Genomic DNA, 26,976 nt, shown 5'->3' with positions numbered 1-26,976 from the left:
TTTACGCAATATTCACTGATATTATCACTGTCGCTTAAAAAAGAGGGAAGGCACTGAACTTATCCTACAAGTGGAAATTCCCTGAAGCGAGTGACCGCTGTTTATTCTCAAAGAAAGGTAGACTTTGGAACAGCGTGGATTTCATGGCCGCGAGCACGGACGGTTCGAGACGAGAGAAAAACGAGACAACTCTAGACGAGACGTGACCGAGACTAGCATGTTTGTGTGTGTGAATATCTAGCCACAACTCCGATTCTATTTCCGAAGTTCGTACCCATAATACACTGCGTTCTGTATTTGGTACTTTTCTCATTTTACGACGCGTGCATGCCACTTTTGGTTACTTTCGGATGAATTGGTGTTTGACATGATTTGATTTTTATTTAGTGTCGTTTTTCTGCCGCTTTTGGCTAATCGCGACTATGACTGATTACATGATGACATTGACGAAGGGGCTCTCACAAAGAACGCCCGTGCTCAGATTCAATCCCCTGACGTCGTAGCTCGCTGTGCTAACCGCTGCGTCACGGAGGTCGGCTAGGATGAAATAGCAATTAACGTGAAATTAATAAAGGGACATTCACGCAGGAACAGCTTTGACAGTTCTCAAGTATGAAAAAGAAAATAAACAAAATATTCGTTTTGTGATTATATACATATAGAGATAATTAATTCATAACGTAGATATTTCCATCTTTTTACTATAAACCTTTTTCGAGCAGGCCTCATCTCCAGGAAGGTATCAACTCGGGGCAAGCCCCAGCACCTAACGACCGTTGGGTGAGATGAGTCAAGGCAAGGATACTATAAATCTTTTCCTGCTCCCCCCAAAAATAGGCAATAGTTAGGCTGGAGATTTCGATGAACTAACCGATCTCTAACAATCTCTTTCATATTTATCTTTTTTCCATCAGTCTACTATAATTAAAGCATAATTAGGAATTTCATTTGTCGTTAGCTGGAACTAAAAACATATTTGCTACACTATAAAACTTGCATTTTTTATTTATCTCAACCTGAAAATTAGTTTCATTAAATGCTGATTCCGCACACAAACTTGGAATATTATTGACTAGAAATAAGCTAGAAATATAAATTCACACTGTTATGTTAATATTCCACGCCATCTATATCTCTTAATGGAATAATAACATGTCTTGTAAGATGTATTTTGCCTTGCTATTCTGCCACTTTCGGCTAATCGTGGAGGATGAATGATGATCACTTGAAGCTTATACAATTAGTGGAAGTAGAGCGACTGAATTTGACAAAAGAAAAGTAAAAAATAACAATAATCCAGCATTATGAAGCCTTCAGATGCCTGATGCGACGAATAGAATTCAATTTGAGAAGGTAAGGAGTGAAAATTTGAATATTTTGACTTCACAAGATCATTTAAGAATGTTTTTCTTCTATATCATTGTACAAGTGTTTAATTTCGCTCGCTTCCAACCCTACAATGAACATAAAAGCACCCAATACAGTCGAAACACTTTTTCTCTTGAATAAATTGGCCCTTTCATTTAAATAAATACATTTTTAAAAAAAGATCCAAGATATTCAGATAAAGGTGATCAAATTTATCAGAAACAAACGTGTCGTCCTAGAAAGGGTGGAATAAAGCTACCTTTAAAATTCGCGAGATGGACCTAAACAGCTGAATAAACCGCTGTTTTTGTCTGTGTGTAGTTTCTCTGCACAGGCGCCTAAGCAGTTTACCAGAGGGAATTCTGATCTGGTCGGTTCTTGGCTTGTGCTTCAATAGTCTTGGCTTCTGAGATTTATTTCTCATTCCCTCGTTCCTTTTCTGTCTGTCTGTCTCTCTCTCTCTCTCTCTCTCTCTCTCTCTCTCTCTCTCTCTCTCCCTCTCTCTCTTTCTCCATCCATCTCTCAATTTCTTTCTCCTTCTTATTTTCCTTCTCCGTTTTCTTTTGATCTCTTTCTTGCTTTCCTCTTTCTCCATCTTACTGTTGCCCGACCCTCAAAAAACACTCCTTCAGTTTGAAGTTATCATTTGCCTGCAACGCCCTTCTAATAATTAACATACATTACTGTGACACAAATGAAATGATACTTGTACAATATACAACGGAGAACCAAATGAAAAACCTTAAGTTGTTTTTGTTTATTATCTAGTATCTTTCTTATCTGTAGGTTTGCACATGTTTGCTGCATTTTAGCCCAGACCTATTGCTGATCTACGTACATATACTTTTAACTTTGAGTTAGTTCCTGTAAACCTTAAGAAGAATAAGTATTTGTGGTCTACGTGCAGTCACTTATGAGCCATACTTCGAAGGCCTTTCCATCCATCTGCATGCGAACTGAGGCCAATGTCGAACTTTCTCCTCTATTAGTAAACTTGCTGGGCTGGTAAGCATGCACAGAGATATTGAATTTTCATTTGCCGACAAATTTCTGTAAGTTTTAGGCTGACAGAGGGCAAGAAACCACTCCCCTTCACTGCTGGAACTGTGTACAGGAGGCACCATCTTTAAAATAACAAAATTGAAGCTCACTTGATTAAGTGTTACAGCCTTGAGGTCGTTTTGTAAATAACAGTTGATACATGTAAATTCAAGCTGTATACAGTCTGTCCCACAATCTTGATTATACTTTTACCCTTGACCCCCTTCCAGTGTGTATATCAGACATAATCTCCCACACACCTCCAGAATCCTGACTATAGCATTAGTGTGCATCTTCTTCTACTAAACAACAAATGATTCTCAAATATATCATACAAGATATTTGGGAGGGGCGCTACGCCACTGCTCATATCAATTAAAACAGAGGAAAATCCCATGGAATTCTGAAGAGGACACTCCTTTACGAAACAGAACTTACGAATCGCCACGTTCTTTCAGATAATGAAGGTGTAATGCACTCGGTAATGTTAGAAAAACAACAACAATATGAACTATACTGAATAGCTACGTGCAATCGTAAGAAAGTCCTTCACGAGGCTGTTACAGAAACCTTATCTCAAAGAAACTGATCCATGTTACCTATATATATCCAACACAGAAGAGTAACGTGCATTTGTTAACTTGGGTTTAATAGCTAGGTTTTAGGATGATTGGAGTTTCTGTATTTCTTGATGTTCTTCTGTTTGTGTATGGCGCTTCTGCCCATGGCTGGTTGAGAGTCCCTACCAGTCGGTCATCTCTATGGAGATATGGCTATAACGCCCCAACTAACTATAACGACAATGAACTCTATTGTGGAGGTTACGGGGTGAGTATTCTGTGGAGTTACACAAAGAATCCACAGCAAAAGGCTAGATTCTAAAATGAGTATCTTGCATTGTGAACTTTACTTATGATGAAACGTCATTGCCGATTGCTATGTGTACATTATAAAACTACGTCTACATGAGTTGTCTGTGCATGCTAAGAATACATTCATCTATAACTCAGACAATATAAACTACGCTAATGTTAGTTTAAAGTATTATTTTGAATGAAAAGTTCCGTTTTTTATTCAAGTTGGATCATAAACAGATGAAAGCAAACCTATTTACAACAAAAACACATGTACTCCGTTTTCAGCATCATCTGTTGGGAAAAGTAAAACGTAGATAACCACGTGACTACAAAAAACATCAATAAACCATGATAATATTTCATGTATTATGCTTGACGCTTGGTAGAAAAATGTTGGTAATTATAAAGAGTATAATGTAGTTGTCACACTTCTTCAACACTTATATTTTTACAACGTTCGTTGTACGCTGGTCACCATGTATCTTAATACATACATCACTACAGGGCATATTCAAGACACATGAAGCATGGTTTCATCGTGTCGATGGTACAAGAAATGTATTTGTGTTAATAAACAGACTGAGATCGGGACATTTATGTACTAAGCAACATTTATTCAGAATTTGTGTAACGAATAATAAGAGATACGAATGTGGCTGGAAAAGTGCAATGTACATCTTATATTACTGGAATGTTCAAAATATAATAGAGAAAGAAATACATTATACAAAACTTTGTGTAATTTATTAAGTTTAATTTCTTATAAACCTGCTGAGTTTGGTGGCCAATCCAGATCTTCAACTGGTATATAGTTTGTTAACATTCTTGAGAATATGTAACATGATATTGTAAAGAGAAATTATTTTACTTTTGTTCTAAATAGTTTTAATAGTCTACAACTTGTGTGAAATAATGCGGGGGGAGATATAACGATAATTTAAATTTAAAGTAATTATGTATGTTTCAAAAAGAAATCATGGACAAAAACCGGCTTAAAAGCTGTTACATCCAAAATAAAAGATTGATTGATTTAACACATGTTTGGTTCGTAGGCCAAAAAAAGTTGTAGATAATTACAGACATTCTAAGCAGGGTTGTAATGTACCCAGATAGTAAGAGAACTTGTTTTTGTTTGTGAAGGATTATAAACTACGCTATAAATACTAAACTTCATAGAATAAACTGCATTTGTGAGTCCATTTCTTATCCTAGAGGTTCCCGGGTTCGAATCCCGCTCTGGGCATTGGTGTTCATTGAGAGTGTTCCTTCATAAATGTCATTACTCGTCGCGATTAGCCAAAAGTGGCAGAAAAGCGGCGCTAAATAACACAAATCAAATCAAATCAGCACATTCTTATCTTACGAATATACCGAAATATAATCTCAAAATGAGACGAAAGTCAGATTCATTACGTTACATTGTTCCCCTTAAAAAAATATTACTAAATATTTCCCGTTTGTTTAGCGTATTATTTTAGTCTATCTTCCTTCATACTTCATCCCCTTCCTCCATTTCAATGTTCAAGACACCCAGCGTGCACAAAGTTTTCGATATCCCAGATCTGCGATTATCGCCTGTACTCACTTCCGTGATATGCCACACTTGAATGCAAGTTCTGTCTGGGTTGTGTGACGGTTCTCTCTAATGAGTTAATCAATGACCTTCGTCAGTTGCAGCATGCGGCCTTACACTCCATTTTTTGTCATACACGTTGAGAGTTCCTCGACTGGGATTTTCATTACGAGCACGAACAGTCCAAGATCGTACAGTACTGACGTCTACACATTCATCCCCATAAAAAGGCCCTCATTCTCCGATAAACTCACATTTTCTGTGGTTAGAAACTCGATCACCGCACACTTCTTCAGGCGCAACGATATACACATGTATAGTGGAACCACAAGCAAAGAAACCTGCGCAGACCCGCGACTCCTGTGCACCGTACTCGAGCGTGGAGGGGAGGGGGAGAGTGGACCATACTTCCTTATGGCCCGAGCCGAACTGAAGAAGGGAAGTTGCGTGGGACTTTTCGTCCGAGGTTTTTTCCTTGTGGTCGCTCTATAGTATGGTTATATACTGCCATTTTCCTAGCTACAGTTCATCAACCTCTGGCAATAGAAGTTTGGAACGTACAGAAGCGGGAAAGTCTTGATGAGTACAATGCATGGTTGATGAAAATCCAAAATGCGTTTACACCGTAAAAAAAAATAGGACGCATTACTTTTCAACATACCCTCGTATATTTCTGATTCGAGTATATACAGATAGAATTAGTGAATAGTGATGGAAGCACCAAAAGTTTTATGCAATGAGAAAGGTAATAGTTAATACGTGCATAATTATCTGCCTAATCGAAATATATAGATAGCATATCTCACATCTAGTTGCGGTGATTTGCTATATTTGTAAATACGCTTTGGAATTGAGTCTGAAAAGTTCGAATAGGAGCTAACTTAGTCAACGGGCGAAATTTCTGTTAAAAATATTACCTCTTTTGCTATTCCAGGTTCAATGGGACCAGAACAAAGGTCTGTGCGGCGAGTGTGGCGATCGCCACGACATCCAGCGGCCTCGCCCTAACGAGGCCGGCGGCGAATACGGCCTCGGCATCATCTCGGCGGACTACAAGGAGGGGCAGGTGGCAACCTTCAGCGTGCAAATAACGGCCAACCACGATGGCTACTTTGAGTTCCGGGCCTGCCCCACCGATGACCCCAAGAAGTTGGTGACGCAGGAGTGCCTCGATCGGCACCTTCTACGAGTGGCCAACGGCGAGGGGACCAAGTACTACCTGCCCAATCGCAACAAGGGCAGCTTCGATGTCGACGTGCAGCTTCCACGTGGACTCAAGTGTTCCCAGTGTGTCATCCAATGGCGCTATATAACGGGTAAATAACAGGGGCGTATTCTGAAAATTTGGCACTGTTTACGCTAACAAATCATACTTATTGCACATATTAATTATACAAGGGAGAGTCAATTGAAAACCTTCATTTGTTTTTTTTTCTTACCTACTAGATTTCTGTATGTAGGGTTTCACAAACGTTTGCTGCATTTTAGCACAGACCAATTGCCGATCTATATATCTTCAACTTTGAGTTAGTGCCTGTATACCTTAAGAAGAATAAGTCTTTGGGGTTCACATGCAGTCACTTATCAGTAGACCTCGAATTTTAGGTTTTTACCTACTTTTTTCCTTTGTAGGTAAATAAGAAATAAGTTACATCAATGTTTCATTAAAAAACGCAACAATTGACGAAGTTTTATAGTGCCTAAAGTAACCTATTTTGCTTGTTAGAACCTATTTTAGGTTTACGCGCCTAAATCAAACCTTTTTTTTAGGTTTTTATGGATTTCTTCAAGATTTTCAGGATTTTTATATCGCACAGATCTATTTGCTCGGTTTGGTACTGAAACAATTCATTGACTAACATGTTTGGAAGAACATACTTGCAGTCGATGTCTCTCCCTCCTAAATCCATAATGATTTTTCAAAGCTCTAAACAAAGCAAAATGTCTGGCGCCATTGTTACCTGCACGCATTCACGCCTTGCGAAGTAACGTTTCGGCATTGAAGTTTGCACCACTGACTATGTTTTTGTTCACATATCATTTTCAGCATTTAAGATGATCCACACAGACAAAAGGCAGAGTTTGACTATGGATAACGTGGAAAACATTTTTATGTATTCAGGGTGGCCACTCTAGGATAGAATTCAACTACAGGCTGTCCCAGAAGTCCTGCACCATACATCAGCAAAGTACAGGCCTCGATGTTCAATTACCTTCACCCATCTCTGCGACAACAGTTCAATCTGATGGCGATACGAGGTGGCAGGTTTAGAATTGAAAAACTTACGACAGGCAGAATTTACCTCGTCATATGAATTGAAGTGCCGACCACACTGGAAATGTGAGAGAGAGCGAAACAAACCATAATCCGATGGTGCAACTTCCAGACTATAGGCGGGGTGAGGTAACAACTCAAATCCGTCAAGCTCAGCAAGGGTGTTGGTCGCTCTTCGAGACAGGTGACTAGGAGCATTGTCATTTTGCAGCGGTAACCTCTTCCTCCTCGTTAATACCGGGTATTTCCCGTTCAGAATGGCATACACTCGGCAAAATTGTTCAGAATACGGTTCACCTGTTACAGCAGGACCTTCTGGAACAAACTCATAATGGACAATCCCGTCAATATTCCACCACACACTCAGCATGAGCTTTTCCCCAAATCTGTCCTGTTTCACATGGGCGATGGCCTCCTGTCTTCTTTTCATCCACTGTTTACGTGTATCAGGGTTTTCAGAAACACCCACTTCTCGTCTCCTGTCACAATTCTCCTCCAAAAACGAAGATCATGCGGGTTTTGTAGCAATGTCTGGCAAATTGCAACTCTGCGCTGGGCCTGCACCTCTGTCAGCTCGTGCGGACTCTGTCGGGTTGTCTATTGGTGTAATCCATGTCCTGCAAGCGACGGTTACTGTCGATTTGGATGCCCCAACCCACTCTTGCTAACCAACGTGTGCTGGATTGTGGTGTAGCATTCACAGCATCCTGCAGAGGCTCGTTAATGTCCATCGGAGGTCATCCCGTGCGGGCCTTGTCCTCGAGGCGTAGATCACCCGAAGCGATTTTTTTAAACCAAGGGGAAGCTGTCGACCGATTCACCACTTCTTCGTTCTCCACACGACAAATTTCCTCCGCTGCCGCTTTTGCTGTTAGTCGTTTTTTCCATAAAAAACGTAGCACTGCACGAAGTGCATTTTGGTCCTCACTCATCGTGCCCACTTTAACTTCACGGGAACACTCGCGACACATGCTGTGCGTGCCTTCACTTGATCCCACGAACCTGTCCTCTATGCCTGCCAACAGCCTTTCACCGGTGGCGCCACCTACCCTCGCAAACTTCATCTCTTGGAGCTCAGTGTGCTGATGGTGCAGGACTTCTGGGACAGCCTGGTACAATTCCCGGTTTTCAAGGCGAACTTTCCACAAATTTAAGAGTAGGCCTAAAAGCAGATGTTTTTCAGCCTTACGTATTACCACCTCTCACCAACCACACACATGCAAACAAATATATTAATATATTAACAATATAAATGGTCTGTGAGATTCCTATGTATCCAAAAATTCTAATTCAACTATACGGTATACAAATGTAAGATATTTAATTTAAAATACGGAGTTTACATTGGCCATTTCACATACTCAGGCTAAAAATACAAACACAAGCCACAAATGTAAAAATTTGCCTCAGGACATTAATAAATGTGTATAAATGCAATGGGATCTCCAGATATTTACATTAACCTCCTGTAGATAACGGTTTATTTTTCTGACATCTCAAACGGATCACCCGGTATAATGAGCAATTGCCTATATACTAAAGGTAAATGTTTAAAAATTACATAAAGAACCGATGGTAAACACGGTAATATGGACAACATACCTATCATCATGTGACGTTTCTCCGGCTTTCCAATAACTGATGTAACAGTTATTGTTGTCGGCTGAAGCCAATGGTATCGCAAACTGTCATTTTGATCGTTGGCGTGCAACAATACTGAAAGTTATGAAAAATTCGAAGTTACCATTGATTATGCATCAATATTATGTGAAAAAACTATATTTTGTGATTAAACAGGTATTTTCATTTTCTTATCTAATTTTTGAAAAAGCAAGACTCTGATTTTTATAACTGGGGTGGAATACTCACGATTAATATTAATATATATATTTTGAATAAGTTTTAATTGTTACAATTTCCAAGGATCGGTATCAGTGAGAATTTGTAAGTCTATTGGTTCAAAGTAGTATGCTCAACACTAACATATACATTTTTGTTCAAAATTTGCCCTCCACATACACATTAACAGCTTCATTAGTCTTTCATGCTCATGAGTGGATAAGCTGTTTACGAACCTGCATACCACGCTTGCCTGCAACGAATCGCCAACGGACTGGACCGAAACTACAACATGGACCGTAATAATATCTCTTCCCAGTATTACGGTACCACTTTCCTCAGAGAATTAACTTAGAACCGATTTAAATGGAATCTTTTTTTTTAACACTTTTTCTTCCTCGCGTGACATTTCGGTTCCGGGACCGAATTGAAATACTTGAAAGATAAAAAGGTTCTTTTTTTCTCTTCCGGACCGGAATTGTACAATTCCTGGACCTTTATCAATCCTGGATATGTGGAGGAAGGGAATCGAATCGGAGACCATTGAACTTATTATGAGTAAACGTTCGACATATGTTAATTCGATTTGATTTCTTGTTATTTTTCGTCGCTTTTCTTCCACTTTTGACTAATAGCGATGAGGATGAGTGATGATATGATGAATACCCAGACCGGTATTCAAACCCCAGACTCCTGGCGTCGTAGCTTATTGTGCTAACCACTCCGCCACGGAGTTCTGCACTATCTTAAGTATATGCTATTACTGGTTAATAAATTGAATGCAAAAAGTTTAAGAAAAATCTATACCTCATTTTATTACCCTAGACCAACGTAGCAGACTTTTATTTAGGTCACAAAACATAAAAAAACTAACAAATGTTAATTGAATTGTTGGTTCAATAAGAACAGCTAGATTTGCTTTAAAGCAAAGGAATGCCAAATGCGAAATAAGGGAACATAAAAAAGAAATAGTTCCCATGTAACAAATTGAAGTTATTATTATTTTAGGTCAATTTACAGGAAAAATTACTTACCGAATGCAGTGTCTTTATACTTGTGGAAGTTCGGGGAAGTGTTTTCTCGCATCGTTCATTGAATTTTGCCGGTAAATCATCTATTTTTCGATATAAATGTGTGACCGATGCACGAAAGCTCTTGCATCCATTTACTTCCAGGTGGATGTAGCCTGTGTGTGATGACGTAATCCAGGTCAGTGTTTTTAAACACGTGTTTTCTGTAACTGAAAAAGGTACGTTTCCGCAAATGGTTTGTAGGGCTATGTGTCAATGGTTCGTGGGGCTATGTGTCAATGGTTCGTGGGGCTATGTGTCAATGGTTCGTGGGGCTATGCGAGAATGGTGTGTGGGGCTACTCATATTTTTTTCGAAACCAATTTTTAACTATTGAAACCTATACGTGACCCTACCTAACCTAACCTTACCAGATATGGTTCGTGGGGCTATGTATGAATGGTTCGTGGGGCTATGCGTCAATGGTTTGTGGGGCTACGTAGGTAATTTTGGGTGCAGTGGGGTGGAAACACTGCATGCCGAGTACGGTAGTGAAACTGTGACCGCCATTTTGCGTGTTACCGAAGGCAAAAAGAAACGTAGAAAACTTACTCGATATGTCGCAAATAGAGCTTATTTCCGTGAAATAAGCGAAATGCCACCTTCAGCAATGTTTCTCAATTCAGAATACGTAAGTACGAATATTCAAATTAAATGAACTAGCAAATTTCAGCCGTTTGTTCGATACGAGAAATTTACCTTATTTTAATTCCTTGAAATGTTTATATTTAATTATAATGATAATCATAATGTACATTTATCTCTCCTTTAAACAGAGATAAAGATTTTTGAAAGATAAATGCATTTTCTGTTTACACCTAAAACAACAACAAACGTCACCTCTATCTCCCTGTTCACTAAGCAAAAAAATTCCAATTGACTCACTACAGATGGTGATGACATCTTCCGACAGTAAATTTGTCCTAAGTTATTTTCACACTTTTACCCTAAGAAGTTTGAAAAGTTACTGAATTAAAGTTACTTTACCAAAACATTTACCGTTATTTTTACAGTTATGGATTTGATTTACTTTACTTCGCCTTTTGTGTCACTCTTAGCTAATTTGCGAAGATGGGGATGAGTGGTGATATGATGAAGTTGATGAATGAACACTCACAAACATCCATGCCCAGGACGGGATTCGAATCCGGGACCCCTGGCGTTACGTTATGGATGGCGGGTAGTCGTTCATTTTTAATTCACAAATGACCGTCAAAATATTTGTCAAATTTTAAGCAATAATGTTGCCTCTAGCATTTAAACAAGAATTCTGGTATATCTCATGCCACATAACAAAATTGTTTTACTTTTCAGCTACTAGATGGGGCGACTGCGGAGATGGAACATCGGCAGCTGGCTGTGGACCACAGGAAACTTACCAAAATTGTGCTGACATCAGAATATCGTAGCACAAAAAGAACTTTCATCCTGTATTGACTTCAAGAAAAATCTGTAGCACTACGTCTTCTTTCAAATTCATATCCGTAAGAACTCGAATATATACTTAATAAACATTTTCTCTAGGGTTTTGCAGCAAAACTCATTTCATCATATGTCTTATAGCGTTAGTGCAGTGGAATCTATGAGTATTACCATGCAAATTGTCCATAACTATTTCATTAATTTTTCTCTTACATCTTATGCGTTTTTAAGCGATGGATATTTATGTATGCTGGTGCAGAAGTTGTCAACAGCTTGTTTTGAGTTTCCTTTTAATTCTTGAAGCTCTTATTGGGTCAAATAAAGTGCACGAACATGGTGATGGACAATTTGCACGGTAATACTCATGGATCCCACTGTACAACGGCGAGAGAAATAGACGAATTGTCCACCATCATTTTAATTCGGTCTGTATTACACAATGTGATTACAATTAATTGAAATAATGACGTCAATAAGCAGAGAAGAATGCCTGCTTCGAACCAACATAGTGCAATTCCTTAAAGCAATACAGGATGTAGAATAAAAAAAGCAATGAAAATAGTGGTGGACAATTTGCCTACCATTATCTTTGCCGTTGACTGTACCACAGACATGAAGTGAACTTTTCTTAGTGTCAACTCAACCACACAATATCTCATGTCAGAGAGCCTGGTGCGGGGCACACCCACTTTGCAACAATCTCCAAAACTAAATGCTAATAACTCTAAACCTGTCCCTCCAAAAATAACAATTCCAAACCTGCAATTCCGCTTAGATCTAATAACGCATATGTTTGGAGGACCATGTTTAGAGCTCTTAGCATTTAGTTTTAGCTTTTGTTGCAAGCTGAGTGTACCCCGCACCAGATCCATCAGAGGGCAGAGTATACAGAGACTGCACACCAGGCAAATCACTCTGTATATATATGAAGCGAAGTAAATAGATGGATTATGACTTTGAAAGCTTTCCTAAGTCTCCAAGTTGACAGCACATGTCCTAAGTTAAAAGAGAAAAGTGGTATTATCGCCCACGTAAGAAGGTCTTGGGTACGCTCCTATCCAGAAGCTAATATAGTTTCAAACTCTAATTGTGTGCGACAAAAATCTTGGTGCGTTAATGGAGAAAATAAAATTCATCGAACAAATGTAAAATAAAGCATGAGTAAAACTGGTTGTATCATTGAGAACTTGTTGATCCACTCATTTTTAGGATTTTTGTTTTACATTTGTGTAATTGGCATCGCTTGACGCTAATATGGATTGGCATGTATTATTTTATTATACAAAATAAAACAAGTCTTTGAGTTGAGTCCACCCAATGCTTTTCATTATACACCCACGCTCTCTTTCTCTCTCTCCGTGTGTGTGTGTGTGTGTGTGTGTGTGTGTGTGTGTGTGTGTGTGTGTGTGTGTGTGTGTGTGTGTGTGTGTGTGAGAGAGAGAGAGAGAGAGAGAGAGAGAGAGAGAGAGAGAGAGAAGCAGGGGGATATGCCACTAAACTACCTATCTTAGGCTGTATCCCAGGGGCCACAAGTCCAGGGGGGGGGATGAAGCTAAAGAATTGACGAAAACTATAATATTGCCATAATTAGCAAAAATTAAACAACATGTAAAGTCCTTTTACTTAATTATTTCATGAAAGAAGGTAGAAGGATGGAGTTTGTAGCGTTTTAAATAACTTCATACATCATAACTCTATTTTCAGAGGTAGCATAACATAATATATGCTTACAGGCCGAAACCAAGTGTTATTTAATAATCAAAATCTAATTATTGATAACAACTAATTTGAACCAGTTTCCAAATTCAAATACTTAGGAGTAATATTAAAAAATGAAAATTATATTAAAGAGGAAATAAAAATAGGCTTAATTCAGGAAATGCATGCTACTTTTCTATTCATGAACTTTTGTCTTATCGTTTAATATCTAAGAAACTAAAAATTAAAGTATACAAAACAGTAACTTTGCTTGCAGTATTATATGGGTGTGAAACTTGGTCCCTTACATTGAAAGAAGAACATAAATTGAGAGTATTTGAAAATAAAATCCTTAGGAAAGTATTTGGACCTAAAAGGGATGAGGAGACAGGTGAGTGGAGAAGGTTACATAATTTAGAACTACATAATTTGTATTCATGTCCAGATATTATTAGAATGATTAAATCAAGAAGACTTAGGTGGGCAGGCCATGTGGCACGAATGGGAGAGGAAAGAGGAGATTACAGGATTTCTGTTGGGAAACCTGATGGTAAGAGACCTGTAGGATGTCCAAGACGAAGATGGAGGAATAACGTTGAGATGGACCTAAAGGAAATCGGTAGGGATGGAAAGGAGTATACAGAGATCTTGCTCAGGATAGAGACAGATGGAAGGCCTGTGTTGCTGCAGCCATGAACCTTCGGGTTTAAGAAGGCTAGAGAGTTAGTTAGTTAGGTTTCTCCGTTCGCGGCAGGCCTCCCCGATGGTGAAGTGGTAACGTTGACGTCCGCTGGAGACACTTAGTGGTTTGGATCCCACTTTAAGCTGTAGGTCCGGTCCCGATTAGCCTTTCTGTGCATAAAGTGGACTTAAAACACGCAACTCAAACTCAGTTCGCGACCAGAATGGCTATCGTAATGTTGTGTCGGTTCACTTTTCCTTTGGTGCATGTGCAGTATTGGTGTTCTGTGGCGAAATGAATAGTGCAAGTGACGCTTACAAACGGGAGCAAAGTTTAATTACTATTTATTTTAATCAGATATGTATATATTTTAAAGTTTACAGATTCATTAGTACAGAGCATGCAATTACTGAAAGTGAAGTACCATGATAACAAAACTCTTAATAATAATAATAATAATAATAATATGTCGACTGGGGCCAAAACAAAGGATAGCCTAGGGGGCCACATTTTATATACCCCCTTCCTGGTGAGAAGCTTAGAACGTAAGCATTCTTTCCGTAGCTTACACGGCAAGTTACAGCCGCATACTGCGACGTGGCGCTGGCAAGGAAAGCAATGACCTCTATCGTATCTGGCAGGAGCGGCAAGTGCGTTGCACTGTGCCTTACCACGACATCTCTTGACAATATTGAATACTAAACCGAAAACAAACTAGCCACGTTGATTAACATTTGAATACATGTTATGATTAAGCGCAGATTGCTTGCAATGCTTAAATGCACGCCACAAACCTGTTAAACAAATAGAGCTCAAATTCGAAACAATGATAAAGGATTTTCTCCTTCCAACCTAACCTGAGCAACTCATGCCCTACCTTCGGCTATCGAGTTTGCAATCAGCATTTGCTTCACGTGAAGAGGATTTATCTTCAGACAAATATTTGCCAATACTTACCCTCTCTTAACTTGTACAGCAAAACCACTTGTGCTTAAAACACATTTACACATATCGGAATGTCACCTTTGCTTATCTGCTGTCGGAAGTAGCGGTTACCTAATGTTTGTGACTAATTCTTTCGGATCTTGACACATTTGCGATTAAGGAGCAGCAAGTCTCACATTGTTACTTTTAACAATGTTGTGGAGCAGGGGTGATCCTTGCTAGTACCAGGGGCTGTTTAAGGGCCGTAGCTCCGTCATCGGGGGTCCCTTTTGAGTAACCCCAAGACCTTATTTCTGATTACGTAAACGTGGCTATATCGATGGAGGCACAGAATGATTCGGATCCCACTTTAAACTGTAGGTCCAGTCCCAATTAGCCTTACTGTAAGCTTGGTTATTTGTTTGTTTGAGTTTTAGTTCACGTTATGCACAGTATGGCTAATCGGGACTGGACCTACAGTTTAAGGTGGGATCCCAACCACTATGTGCATCCACAAGGTATCGAACCTGAAGCCTCTTGATTACAAGGCGCCGACGTTACTACTAAGCCATCGGGGAGATCTAGAGGGGGAGGGGAGGGGAGAGAGAGAGAAAGATATATGAATGAACGGTAGAGGAGGGAAGAAAACTTCTTAAAGAAGGAAATAAATAAAGAGAACGCTCAAGATAAAAAAAGAGAGATGGGGTGAAAGAATGGTAGTGGAAGAAATAACACTTATACAGCGTGTCCCGCTTATACGTATAATAAAAGAAAAAATCATAATTTCTAAACAAACTGTCAGAATGATGTGATTGTTGTTCAGAATTTTTTTTAGCAACACATTCAGTGGTAGTTGCGCATGCGCAGTAGCCAGAATGTCTTGAAAACTGATATTATCAGTTCCTCAGTAGCCATTGGTCATGTGGTCGCCACAAGAAAAGGTGTTTTGTGTTTTAACGTTGTCTGAAGTGAAGTAAGTCTGTGACACTTGTGCAGAAGACAATTTCGTGCACGTTATGGTTTGGGTGCTAAAGAAGTAGTTCCATCGTACATTTCAATAAAGAAATGGGAAAAACAGTTACGCGAAACCGGTTCATTTCTGAAATCTCGTTAGAGACTTCCTGGACGAGCATTTGAATGGGAAATGGATAGGAAGAGGTTCGAATTTTATTGAATGGCCCCAACGGTCACCAGACCTCACTGTGTGCGATTTTTTGTTGTGGGGGTGTGTTAAGGACAAAGTTTACTGTACACCGGTTAGAGATTTGCAAGACTTGCGTGAAAGAATTGTGGTTGCAGTAAGCAACATTACCCCGCACATGCTTCAAAACGTGTGGCTTGAGGCTGACAACCGGTTTGACATTTGCCATGCCACTAACGGTTCACATGTGGAAGTGCGCTAGTTTTCTTGATTTGTAAAAAACCTTTCTGAGTTGTTACATGTTTGTACAAAGTTTGGACAAAAAATATTGGTAAATAAAAAAGTTGTGATTTTTTCTTTTATTATACGTATAAGCGGGACACGCTGTAGAAAGAATGAAAGAAAACGCTCGAGATGAAAGAGAGAGAGGGAAACAGAAAATAAAGCAAAAGTTGTGAAAGAGAGCAAACGATAAAAAGGGGCAAAAACGGAAGTAATAAAGGAAATAACCGTCAAAAAGAGAGAGAGACAGGTCAAGATCTCGTCTGGTTCCAACCAGACCATTCGAGCCTCAGTACCATTCTTAATTGCATCAAATTTTTTTAAAAAAATTGAGCATTATTATTCCGTAAATAAACCTTAAATTGTACATTTTGATGGTAGTTTTATTAAAATAACACAATTTGAATAGGCAGATCATAGCATTTAAAAAATAATCTTCACACAGAACAATAATTTTTTTAATACTTCATCCGTTCTGCATCTTCTTCAATTTGAACGCCAACATTAGCTTATGGAGCATATTCTGTTACAACTTCCTCATATAAACATAAGGAACAATGACTCGATAGTGACGTCATGCACGAAAACATACGACAGCAGTTTTCTGAATGCTTTCACAGCACCTTATCAGGTATTTATTTATACGTTACGGAGAAAAACACGACAATGGACGAGTTCTCTGCGAGGAAAACTGAATAATCAGAACTCGATAGTTAAACCACTATAATGCACACAAAGAGTGAAATTTTCCTATTTGGATATTTAGCAGAGATAGAAGATCAAAAGTTTTATCAGCAACAATAGCACACACTTTGGAAAAGAAAAAAATTGGTGTCGATGTAGTACTAATAATCACATTTGCCAACTTATTCTTGCGATATATTCATAAAAGGATCCCGGATTTGTAATCTAGTGGTAGTATGTATATTTCGTTGAAAAAACTTGTATATTTATTTAGTTCCATGTGTCGTACGGGGGCCGTGCAGTCAAGGTGTCAGGTTTTGGGCTCCGGCTAAGCAGTGTTGCTACGATATGAGGGGACAATTTCCCTTTCCAAGGGACAAAATTTCCCTTTTGGGAAATTACAAATCATGTAATAATTAGGCTTACCATACATCCGGGATTAGCCCAAACAGTCCTGGTTTTTAGAGCTGTCCGGGGTGATGTCCGGGATTGCAAAATGTCCGGGGTTTTGAGAATCTGAACATGAAATTGCTACCGGTATAGAATATTCACGACCAAAATTTATGACCGGCAAGGATCGATTATACCTTTTTTGATTTACAAGAGAGTGCACAAGTTATTAATGCAATTGTTAAAGATGTCGTAAATATTGATGACCTATTTGATTAACAAGGTAATTCAAAACCAAAAGGTAGGTTGTGGTTCAAGTTATGAAGAAGTACCAGATACTATTGAAGAGAATTGGCAAGCAATTTTTAAGGTGTTTCAAAAGACTGATATTTCACGTACCAACATTTCTAAAATGGTTGAGTTTGCTATGTCATTGCCTGGAACATCTGCTCCAGTTGGGAGAGTATTTTCAATTATGGGGAATATTTGGTTTGCAGAAAGCGGTAGACTTCTAGTATCCACTGTTAAATATCTGCTGAATGTTAAAATTAATTCAGAACTTTCATGTTGTGAATTTTATGATGTTATTAAAACAAACAAGCCATTTCTGAAAAAAGTCATGTCTTGTGAAAAGTACAACTGAGTCAACTAACAGATTTCCTAAACATCAGAAAATGTATTATTCAATTAAACATTTGAAAACTAATTGATTGATTTTAGAAAATAATGTTAATATTTTTTTGTACAATTTATAGTTTAATGATCCAATAAAATGTTAAGGCTCTTAAGTCATTTCAATTTATTTTTGTAAAAAAAAAATCTGAAATTCAGCAGTAAGTAGTTGATCGCAAATATGTCCTGGGTTGGAACCAAAAAATATGGTAAGCCTAGTAATAATGATAATAATAATAGCAATAATAAATAGTAGTAGTAGTAGTAGTAGTAGTAGTAGTAGCAGCAGCAGCAGCTGCAGCTGCAGAAGTAGCTGTAATTATTATTATTATTATTAGTGGTGGTGGTGGTGGTGGTGGTAGTAGTAATAGTATTTCCGTTGGTCCATGTTAGTATGAAAAGAACATTCACATAAATGTCAATTTCATCGCTCCCTGGTCAGATGTCCTAGATTCGAATCCTGCTCAGGAATCCACTTAATCGATAATCCGCATCGTTTCTATTATGCATAAGAGCGCCGTACAATAAACTTAACAGAAAAATAAATACAGGGTGATTCTAAAGGTATAGTACAAACGAAAACCACAGATACCTCCCATGAAAGAGAGACCAAAGTTCCCCTTCCACTTTGCCGAGAGATGCCTCCATGAGGAGCTAGACAACGCCGAAAACGTGTGAAAATGAACTTCACACCTCTGTACGGCCAGTCCCAGTGAAGATAGAAAGGCGGAACAAACGAAGTCAAAAGGAACACCAAAGTCGCCCATCCGAAAAACACTAGGCGGCAGCTGCGCAACGCATGCGCATGGGGTTCCACAAAGGAAATAGGAGTGTCCCGCAAGACAAGTGAAGGGAAAGGGTAGCGATCGACAACGGTAGGGACAAAAGAAGCAATGAAGCATGAAGTAACAATTGCACAGCGGGAAACAAACACATGCAGCGCGTGGGGAGTCCCCAAACACAGTGGGGAGACACCGCAGCAAGAACAAAGCACGGTTCAACAAAAGAGAAAGAGGACGGACGGGGAATGGTACCTGTCAAGGAGACAACAAATGCGGGGCGAGGGATTCCCCGTAGCAGCACCGAGGGGATGTCACACAGAGGTCGTGCGCCAGCAGGACAAACACAGCAACTACGGGCACAGGAGGTTTATTGCCACGCAAAGGTGCACTTACAGATAGGAATAGTACGTAGTACGTAGTCGTACCCCGGACTGACGTTGTTACAAAAGTTGCTCAAATTGACGACCACCACATTCAATGCAGGCATTGCAGCGTCGCAGGAAATTCTGGCGAACCCTATCAAAAATCCCTGGCATGGTACACACCTCGGCCGATGCTGCAAGTATCCGCGCTAACAATGTTTCCTTGTCAGGCACCGGGGTCTCGTAGACGAGTGTTTTCACATGGCCCCACAAGAAGAAATCCATTGGTGTGAGGTCAGGCGAACGGGCGGGCCAGGGGACGGGGCCCTCTCTGCCGATCCAGCGCTGTGGGTAGATACGGTGCAAAAGGGTTCGCACTGTGCCATCAAAATGTGCAGGCGCTCCATCCAATTGAAACCACATACGATGTCGCACGTTGAGGGGTACATCTTCTAGCAGCTCTGGAAGGACTGATGCAAGAAAGGTGCGATAGAGGCGGTCATTTAAACGTGGTGGCAGCAGGTATGGACCGATAATCTGTTCATCGATGATACCTGCATAGATATTCACTGTAAACTGGGTCTGATGGTGCACCTCGACTGCTGCTTGTGGATTTTCATAATCCCACACATGGCTGTTTCGGCAATTGAAGATGCCCTCACGGGTGAATGTTGCCTCGTCCGTGAAAAGCACATGGCGCAAAAAACGGGGATCGTCGGTACAAAACTGCAACAGTCGTTGACAGAATTCCACACGTCGTGGGTAATCCTCAGCCTGCAACGCGTGGGCTCGCTGTTGATGATAGGGATACAGCAGATCATCATGAAGGACACGCCACACTGTCGACTGTGATACTCCCACTGCACGTGCAATGCTACGGGTGCTAGTGGACGGTGTGTCGTCCACGCGAGCAAGTACGTCCTCCTCGACCGCCGCGGTGCGCACATGTCTTGGGTGACCGACATGATGGCCTGCACGTAACACACCCGATTCACCAAGGGTACGGTGCACGTTCGAAAACAACCTGCTGTCGGGTTGTCGCCTCTCCGGATACCGTCCGCGATAAAGGCGTGCAGCTGCTCGGCCTTTGCCATCTGCAAGGCCGTAGACAAAATGCATGTCCCTCAGTTCTACAAATGTGTAGCGTTCCATGGTACGGTGAGGATAGTGCCAATTATGGAATACTGTACTGCAGTGCACAGGTGGCACACACACACACACACACTGGTCAAACGGCTTCGAAACAACGTACTCAATTGTCATACGTCAAGCACACCACCACCGCATCGGCTTTTTCACTGACACGCTCCCTGACGCTGCACTTCCAATCAGCCCACACGTCCGCACGGCGCTGTGGTACAATCAGCTGACGTTCCTGAGCCGCCCGTGCCTGTGCTCTTCACTACCTGACCACTGCCGTCAGGTGGGGCCATGTACTCTGGGGCCTTGTCATCGTGGAACACATGTAGCGTCCTTCATTCTTGCCCCATTCACCCACAACACGTACTTCGTCCGTCTTGCTCGAGCCGACGGGGAGCACTACGTACGATCGTGTGGTGTTTGTGTACACCAATGTGGGGTAACCCAGCAGTTGAACAGACGTGCATACCCCAACGTAGCTTCATTACACGATTGTCCCACGCAGTTTATCTGTCCAGCCTTGCTCGGCCCGGTCTCACACCCACGCGGCAGTGTGCGGCTGCGGTGGTGTGAGGCTACGCTTGGTTCCGGAGCGGAAGGCTGCGGCCGAGGAGGGACTCGAGTTGTTCGGCTGGGATTGCGCTCGGAAGCAAGCAGCCTGCTTCAGCTCTGGGAACGGTGGACCTGGTGATCGGGATGGAAACATTCCGACCTCGTCCATTAGTGTCGTCCACCGTACGGAGTGGTGGGGTCCGTACGACACTCCAGCAGCCTTTCGCCCGCTCCCACCCAGCGATGTGCCTCCGGCTTCATTTCTAAGAGGCTGATTGGGCCCCATCACGACGTTTGTTACAACGTCAGTACGGGGTACGTGGTCCTAGCTGTACGTGCACCTTTCATTAGCAATAACCTCCTGTGCCCGTAGTTGCTGTGTTTGTCCTGCTGGCGCACGACCTCTGTGTGGCATCCCCTCGGTGCTGCTACGGGGAATCCCTCGTCCCGCATTTGTTGTCTCCTTGGCAGGTACCATTCCCCGTCCGGTCCTCTTTCTCTTTTGTTGCACCGTGCTTCGTTCTTGCTGCGGTGTCTCCCCACTGTGTTTTTGGGACTCCCCTTGCGCTGCACCGCCAGCGCCGCCATTTCTGCCCCGAACCATGTACGCGTCTGTTGCCTGTCGAGTGTCACGGACCACTTTGCTTGCATTCTCGGTGTGTTTTTACATCCTACGTCGTCCTCCCGTGGTTCTGCAACCCCACACTACTTTTCTCGACTGCACTGCTTCAGTCATGGTGTTTGTTTCCCGCTGTGCAATTGTTACTTCATGCTTCATAGCTTCTTTTCTCCCTACCGTTGTCGATCGCTACCCTTTCCCTTCACTTGTCTTACGGGACACTCCTATTTCCTTTGTGGAACCCCATGCGCATGCGTTGCGCAGCTGCCGCCTAGTGTTTTTCGGATGGGCGACTTTGGTGTTCCTTTTGACTTCGTTTGTTCCGCCTTTCTATCTTCACTGGTACTGGCTGTACAGAGGTGTGAAGTTCATTTTCACACGTTTTCGGCGTTGTCTAGCTCCTCACGGAGGCATCTCTCGGCAAAGTGGAAGGGGAACTTTCGTCTCTATTTCATGGGAGGTATCTGTGGTTTTCGTTTGTACTATACCTTTAGAATCACCCTGTAGATGTGGACTTATATTCAAAGGAGCATAGATAAGAAGGAACAGAAAAAATAAAAACGATGTGGATATAAAATTGAATATTAACTTGAACTGTAATAATGTGGAGTTAGATGTCTTCAAATTTCCCTGAAATTGTGGTATTTTTCATCGAAATTCCCTTCATGTGACAACACTAAGCGACGCTTGCAGGTTCGAGTGTCCTGGAGGAAGCGAAACAACTTTTCTCCTGAGATTTCGTTCTCTGTGTGGGACCGGTGGCCACCCACCATCGTGAGGAAATTGAGGAGCTACGAATTGGTAGCCTAACCCGGTCATAGAAACCTATCGTCGTGCTGACCACACGTCATTCCGTAACTGGTTAGATGATATCCCACCTCTGGTGCCTGCCCCCGTGGCGGAGTGGTAAGCACATCGCGCTACGACGCCAGGGGTCCCGGGTAGAGTTGCCACATGAAGGGAAATTTCCCTTTTGCAGGGAAATTCGCTCCCAATTCTTAACCAAAAGGGAATTTCGATGAAAAATACCACAATTTCAGGGAAATTTGAAGACATCTAACTCCACATTATTACTGTTCATGTTAATTTTCAATTCCATATCCACATTTTTTTAAAATTATTTTTCTGCTCCTTATCTCTACTCCTTTGAATATAAGTCCATACCTATTTATATTTCTGTTACGTTTCTTGTACGTCGCTTTTATGCATAATAGCAACGATGAGGTTTGATTCTAACCTAGAACCTAGAACCTAGAACATCTGGCCAGGGAGCGATGAAGTTGACATTTATGTGAATGTTCTTTTCATACTAACATTGACCAACGGAAATACTATTACTACTACTACCACACACCACTAATAATAATAATAATAATAATTAGTTACTTCTGCTGGTTCTACTGCTACTACTACTATTTATTATTGCTATTATTATTATCATTATTACATGATTTGTTTAGGTGAAGGGAAAAAATGGTCCAAAAAGGGAAATTTTGTCGCTTGGAAAGGGAAATTGTGCCCTCATATTGTTGCAACACTGGTCCCGGGTTCGAATCCCAGCCTGGGCATGTATGTTTGTGAGTGTCCATTCATCCATTTCATCATATCATCTCATCACTCATCCCCATCTTCGCAAATTAGCCAAAAGTAGCACAAACAGCGAAGTAAAATAAAGCAAATCAATCAATCAATGCCACCTCTGGTGAGAGTGAGGTTGCAGCAGTCAGGAGCTAGGCACTGGTCCTTCACGGGCTGTTACGCCAGGGGTTATATATTTTTAAAACACTAATAAAGAAATGGTTCTTAATGACCCGTAATTACGTTTTGCTGAATGCTTTTTTGGCACGGCTAGATAGGGTAGATCTTTAAAAAAATCGTTATTTAAAAAACACACGTTTTTATCAGCGGCGAAAAATTAGACCAGAGCTGCCGAATATCGCGCAGCCCACTAAATACCTCTGTTGGAAAATTGGGTGAATTATTTTAGGTTATTATTACTATTACACTATGTGCCTCCACCGGGTATCGAAGCAGAGATCAACTAATTACAAGGGAACGAAGTTACCAGTACTCCTTCGGAGAGGCTTGATCTATTGCCAGCAGTGAACTGGTCTTTGACACTAACGAAACCTTGAAAGCGACCGAGAGCGTATTTACAAACCCTAGAGTGCTGCAGAACCAAGTGGATATATCGCTTTCTTATTGGCTGTGCGCACCGGAAGTGTTTTTGTTCCGTGTCCATCTTTACTTGTTTGTTTGTTTACAAGAAAAGGATAAAAGATTAGACTCGTAATTATTTAGTAATAAAGTTTGTAATAAAAGTGTCAAAATTATGTGAACATATACATTTTTGTTTAAAGTTGTGTAAGAAATGCAATGCAATCGTTTTCTGGTGACAAAAATCAATATGAATTTTGAACGTCTCTGAAAGTAGAAACATAATATTGTTGAACCGGTTGAACAATATCAAGAATCTTTGAAAATGATATTGAAAATGCAATAAATTATGTAATAAACACGACGATAGACTAAGCGGACAACTAAAACTTCGAATTGAGATTGTTTGCAATAACCTAGATATGCAATTATATTTTCTAAATGATCATAAGTAGTTACAATGTTTGCAATGATGACATTTTAAATAGGTAAAGTGATTCACTTCACCAAGAGTTTTTTTCCTGTCTTTCAAGACATTAATTACAAGAATATGCTAATAGGGGGTTCCTTGTCTTGTTGGAATCGATCTCTGGAATCTACACTGTGAATTTGAATCCTGCCATCTAGCGTTTTCTCTTACACCAATTACCTTGAAGGAACACTGGATAATGAAAAGTATTAACTTCCGGAATGGCAGCCAATCAGAAGCCACATATCGCTGGAGGTTCTGCAGCACCGTAGGGTTTGTAAATACGCCGACCGAGACCAGAATGAAAAGAAGCAGGTGCCCTCTTGTGCCAAGCCAATGCTCGCTGTGAGATTTACGGGAGGGTTAAAGCCCTACTCGGGCACTTACCCCAGGATTCAGGGGATCCCGCATCAGATAGAAATAATCTTTTGTGTACAGTTTATTACGGGCTTATAGGACGCTCCTTCCAATTAAGCAACTAGGCTGTTGCTTTTTTTAATTCATATATAATATATGTAGTAAAAATCTGCTAAATATGTAAATACATATTTAGTTATTTTCACCAAAATATAGACTTAAAATTGTAAAAAAAAATATTTTTTAATAATGTAGGGCGTTACACGAGCTACATAAAATACAGGACGCTTACATTGACAATAATTGTAAAACAACACAAAATGTGTTTTCTTTTTCTTTTTCCAAAACAATGAATGACAAAATTTTGGAGTAAGTGTTCGAACGTGAATTTCCTTCTGTTGTCTCTCAAAATGGATTCATATTGAATAAAACTGTGTTCAATATAGCAAGAAATAATGGGAGTGTATTTCAAATTTGTCAGTTATTCGCAAACAAATCACCCAAGTCTTTCGGTCGCACGCTGGCATGTATTTATTGCGCGAATATGGATTATATGTTGAGAAATGTTCTGAAATATGGAAATAATATGCAAAAATATTATATATAATATATATATATAATATTATAATATGAGCCAAAACCTAATATATGTAAAAATATGGGAAATAAAAACTTAATTTTTCGAGTCTCACGTGCCATGACGTGCATAACGTGAATTATAATAATCTGCTTGACATATTTCGTTTTAAGAGTCTCAGTAATAGGAAGAAAATATTAGAACAGTTGTACTTGTATAAAACAATTAATGGTGTCTTAGACAACAGCTCCTTTCTCGGTCAAATACAATTTAATATAAGAAAAAATAATCTGCGTAATAGAAATAGTCTAACTTCTAAAATTTCAAAAACTCAGAAATATAGAAACTGACCAATAAATAGAATGTGTCACAGTTACAATATCCTTGTTGCAAACAACCAATGTGTAGATTTTTCACTTCCATTTGACAGATTAAAAAGAATAATAGATTCGGTGCTATAGAAAACGAAACTCTGATAGAATATAGATTGTTTAATATAAATGTTACCATTTACATTGTGCAATACTTGTGAATTACGTATAAACCTTTTGCCTAAATGTATGTAGATAAGTGTATATATATTATCTCATGTGTTACGTATGTTGTATGTTGTATGTTATATGTATTGTACGTGAATGAATGAATGAATATGTGTTTGTATATTTTCATGTAATTTCTATTGTATTAATCAAACACAGTGTACGCCTTCTGTAATTAGAGGTTCAATCCTCTGTAGAAGTGCAAAGCATAAATAAATAAATAAAAAATGATACGCAAAGATAATACAAAATATAACTGATTTTAGCTTCATACATAAATATGTATTTACATACAAATCCATTCCCTGCATATAAATATCCAATATCAGTATTCTTACTGAAATCATATTCTATATAAAGTACTACATAAAAGTCGTGTTCAATTATTTCAATCAAAAATAGTTAACTATTCGTTTAATTATAGAATGAAACCATGAAGTACAAGTATAATTTTAGATGGAACAATGTAAATTCACTACAATGTGAAAACTCAATGAAAAGTCAACGAAAGAACTGTGATAGAAAATATTATTGGATATGATTAAAAATATCACTTTGGTAGATATTGAACAGACACGTTTTCTAATTAAACATAATGATCTCCGCACCAGTGGCACGTCGAAAATGAAAAGAAATACTAATTTGGAACCTGTAATTAGGTTCTGAATTCTTGGTTTTAACCAGGGTTGTTAAAGCTCCAGGAATTTTAAATAAATTCAATTCCGGTCCAGGAGAGAAAAATCAGCAAGCGTAAATGGGTTCTGGACCGTAAAGAACCTTTTTATCTGTAACGTATTTCAATTCGGTCCAGGAACCTTTTTACCAGATCAATTTAAATACGGTCCAGGAAACTTTTTTCAATGAAACAATACGGAACTTGGACCGAATTCAAATTGTGAGAGGAAAAATGTTCCGGTCCTGCAACGGAACCCAATAGAACCAATTAAAATTTATGGGTTCCTGGACAGGGGCGCCGACTTGTCAAAATTATTGGGGGCTCTGGTTACTGACATAAATTAATGAATGACTCACTCTCTCCTTTTTTAAAGTTTTGGCCTCAGTGTTCGGAATCTCATAAAAGCCCACGAATTCCTCAAAAATATCAAAATTTTTATTCACAGTTCGAATGCAGAATATTAATTGTCCACGGATGGATATGTCACAAGTTTCGTCAACCATAATATCAAAATATTCCCGACTTTTAATAACTGCTACCATGGAGCGCAAAAGAGATCTCCCTAATATATCAATGATCTCGTTCTGAATGTCATGTTAGAGCCATTTGTAGCCCGAACGTCCCATCCACTCTCCTAGTTCATGCTCATCGTCCTTTGAAACTCTTTTCAGTAAAAAAAATTAACAATACTCATAATTACAGTAATAAGTCATGTGTTTTGCTGTCTCTGGTCATAGCCCTCCCCCCTAAAGTTGATGGTTTAGCGGTCTCAGCCCCCAAAAGTTGATGGTCTAGATTCTAGAACATTTCAAATGTGTATTTAAAGTT

At 39.8% G+C, this 26,976-nt stretch overlaps 2 protein-coding genes across 2 annotated transcripts in view; one reads left to right on the top strand and one right to left on the bottom strand.

The window, feature by feature from the left end:
* The window catches only part of LOC145999898 (uncharacterized), a 201,173-nt gene that overhangs the window by 164,815 nt on the left and 9,382 nt on the right, over nucleotides 1-26,976 (bottom strand). The gene's annotated exons all lie outside the window — the stretch shown is intronic.
* Nucleotides 1,325-11,432, top strand: LOC146000154 (uncharacterized). Its single transcript, XM_083137495.1, has 5 exons — nucleotides 1,325-1,353; nucleotides 2,116-2,150; nucleotides 3,116-3,237; nucleotides 5,774-6,155; nucleotides 11,338-11,432. Exons 1-5 carry the CDS (start codon nucleotides 1,325-1,327, stop codon nucleotides 11,430-11,432), a joined length of 663 nt encoding a protein of 220 aa, XP_082993621.1.

Source organism: Lepisma saccharinum, chromosome 16 (genome assembly GCF_977018435.1).
Source record: "Lepisma saccharinum chromosome 16, izLepSacc3.1, whole genome shotgun sequence".
Lineage (NCBI taxonomy): Eukaryota > Metazoa > Arthropoda > Insecta > Zygentoma > Lepismatidae > Lepisma > Lepisma saccharinum.
Note: the sequence above shows the minus strand (reverse complement) of the source record. Positions and strands in the feature narration are given on the sequence as shown.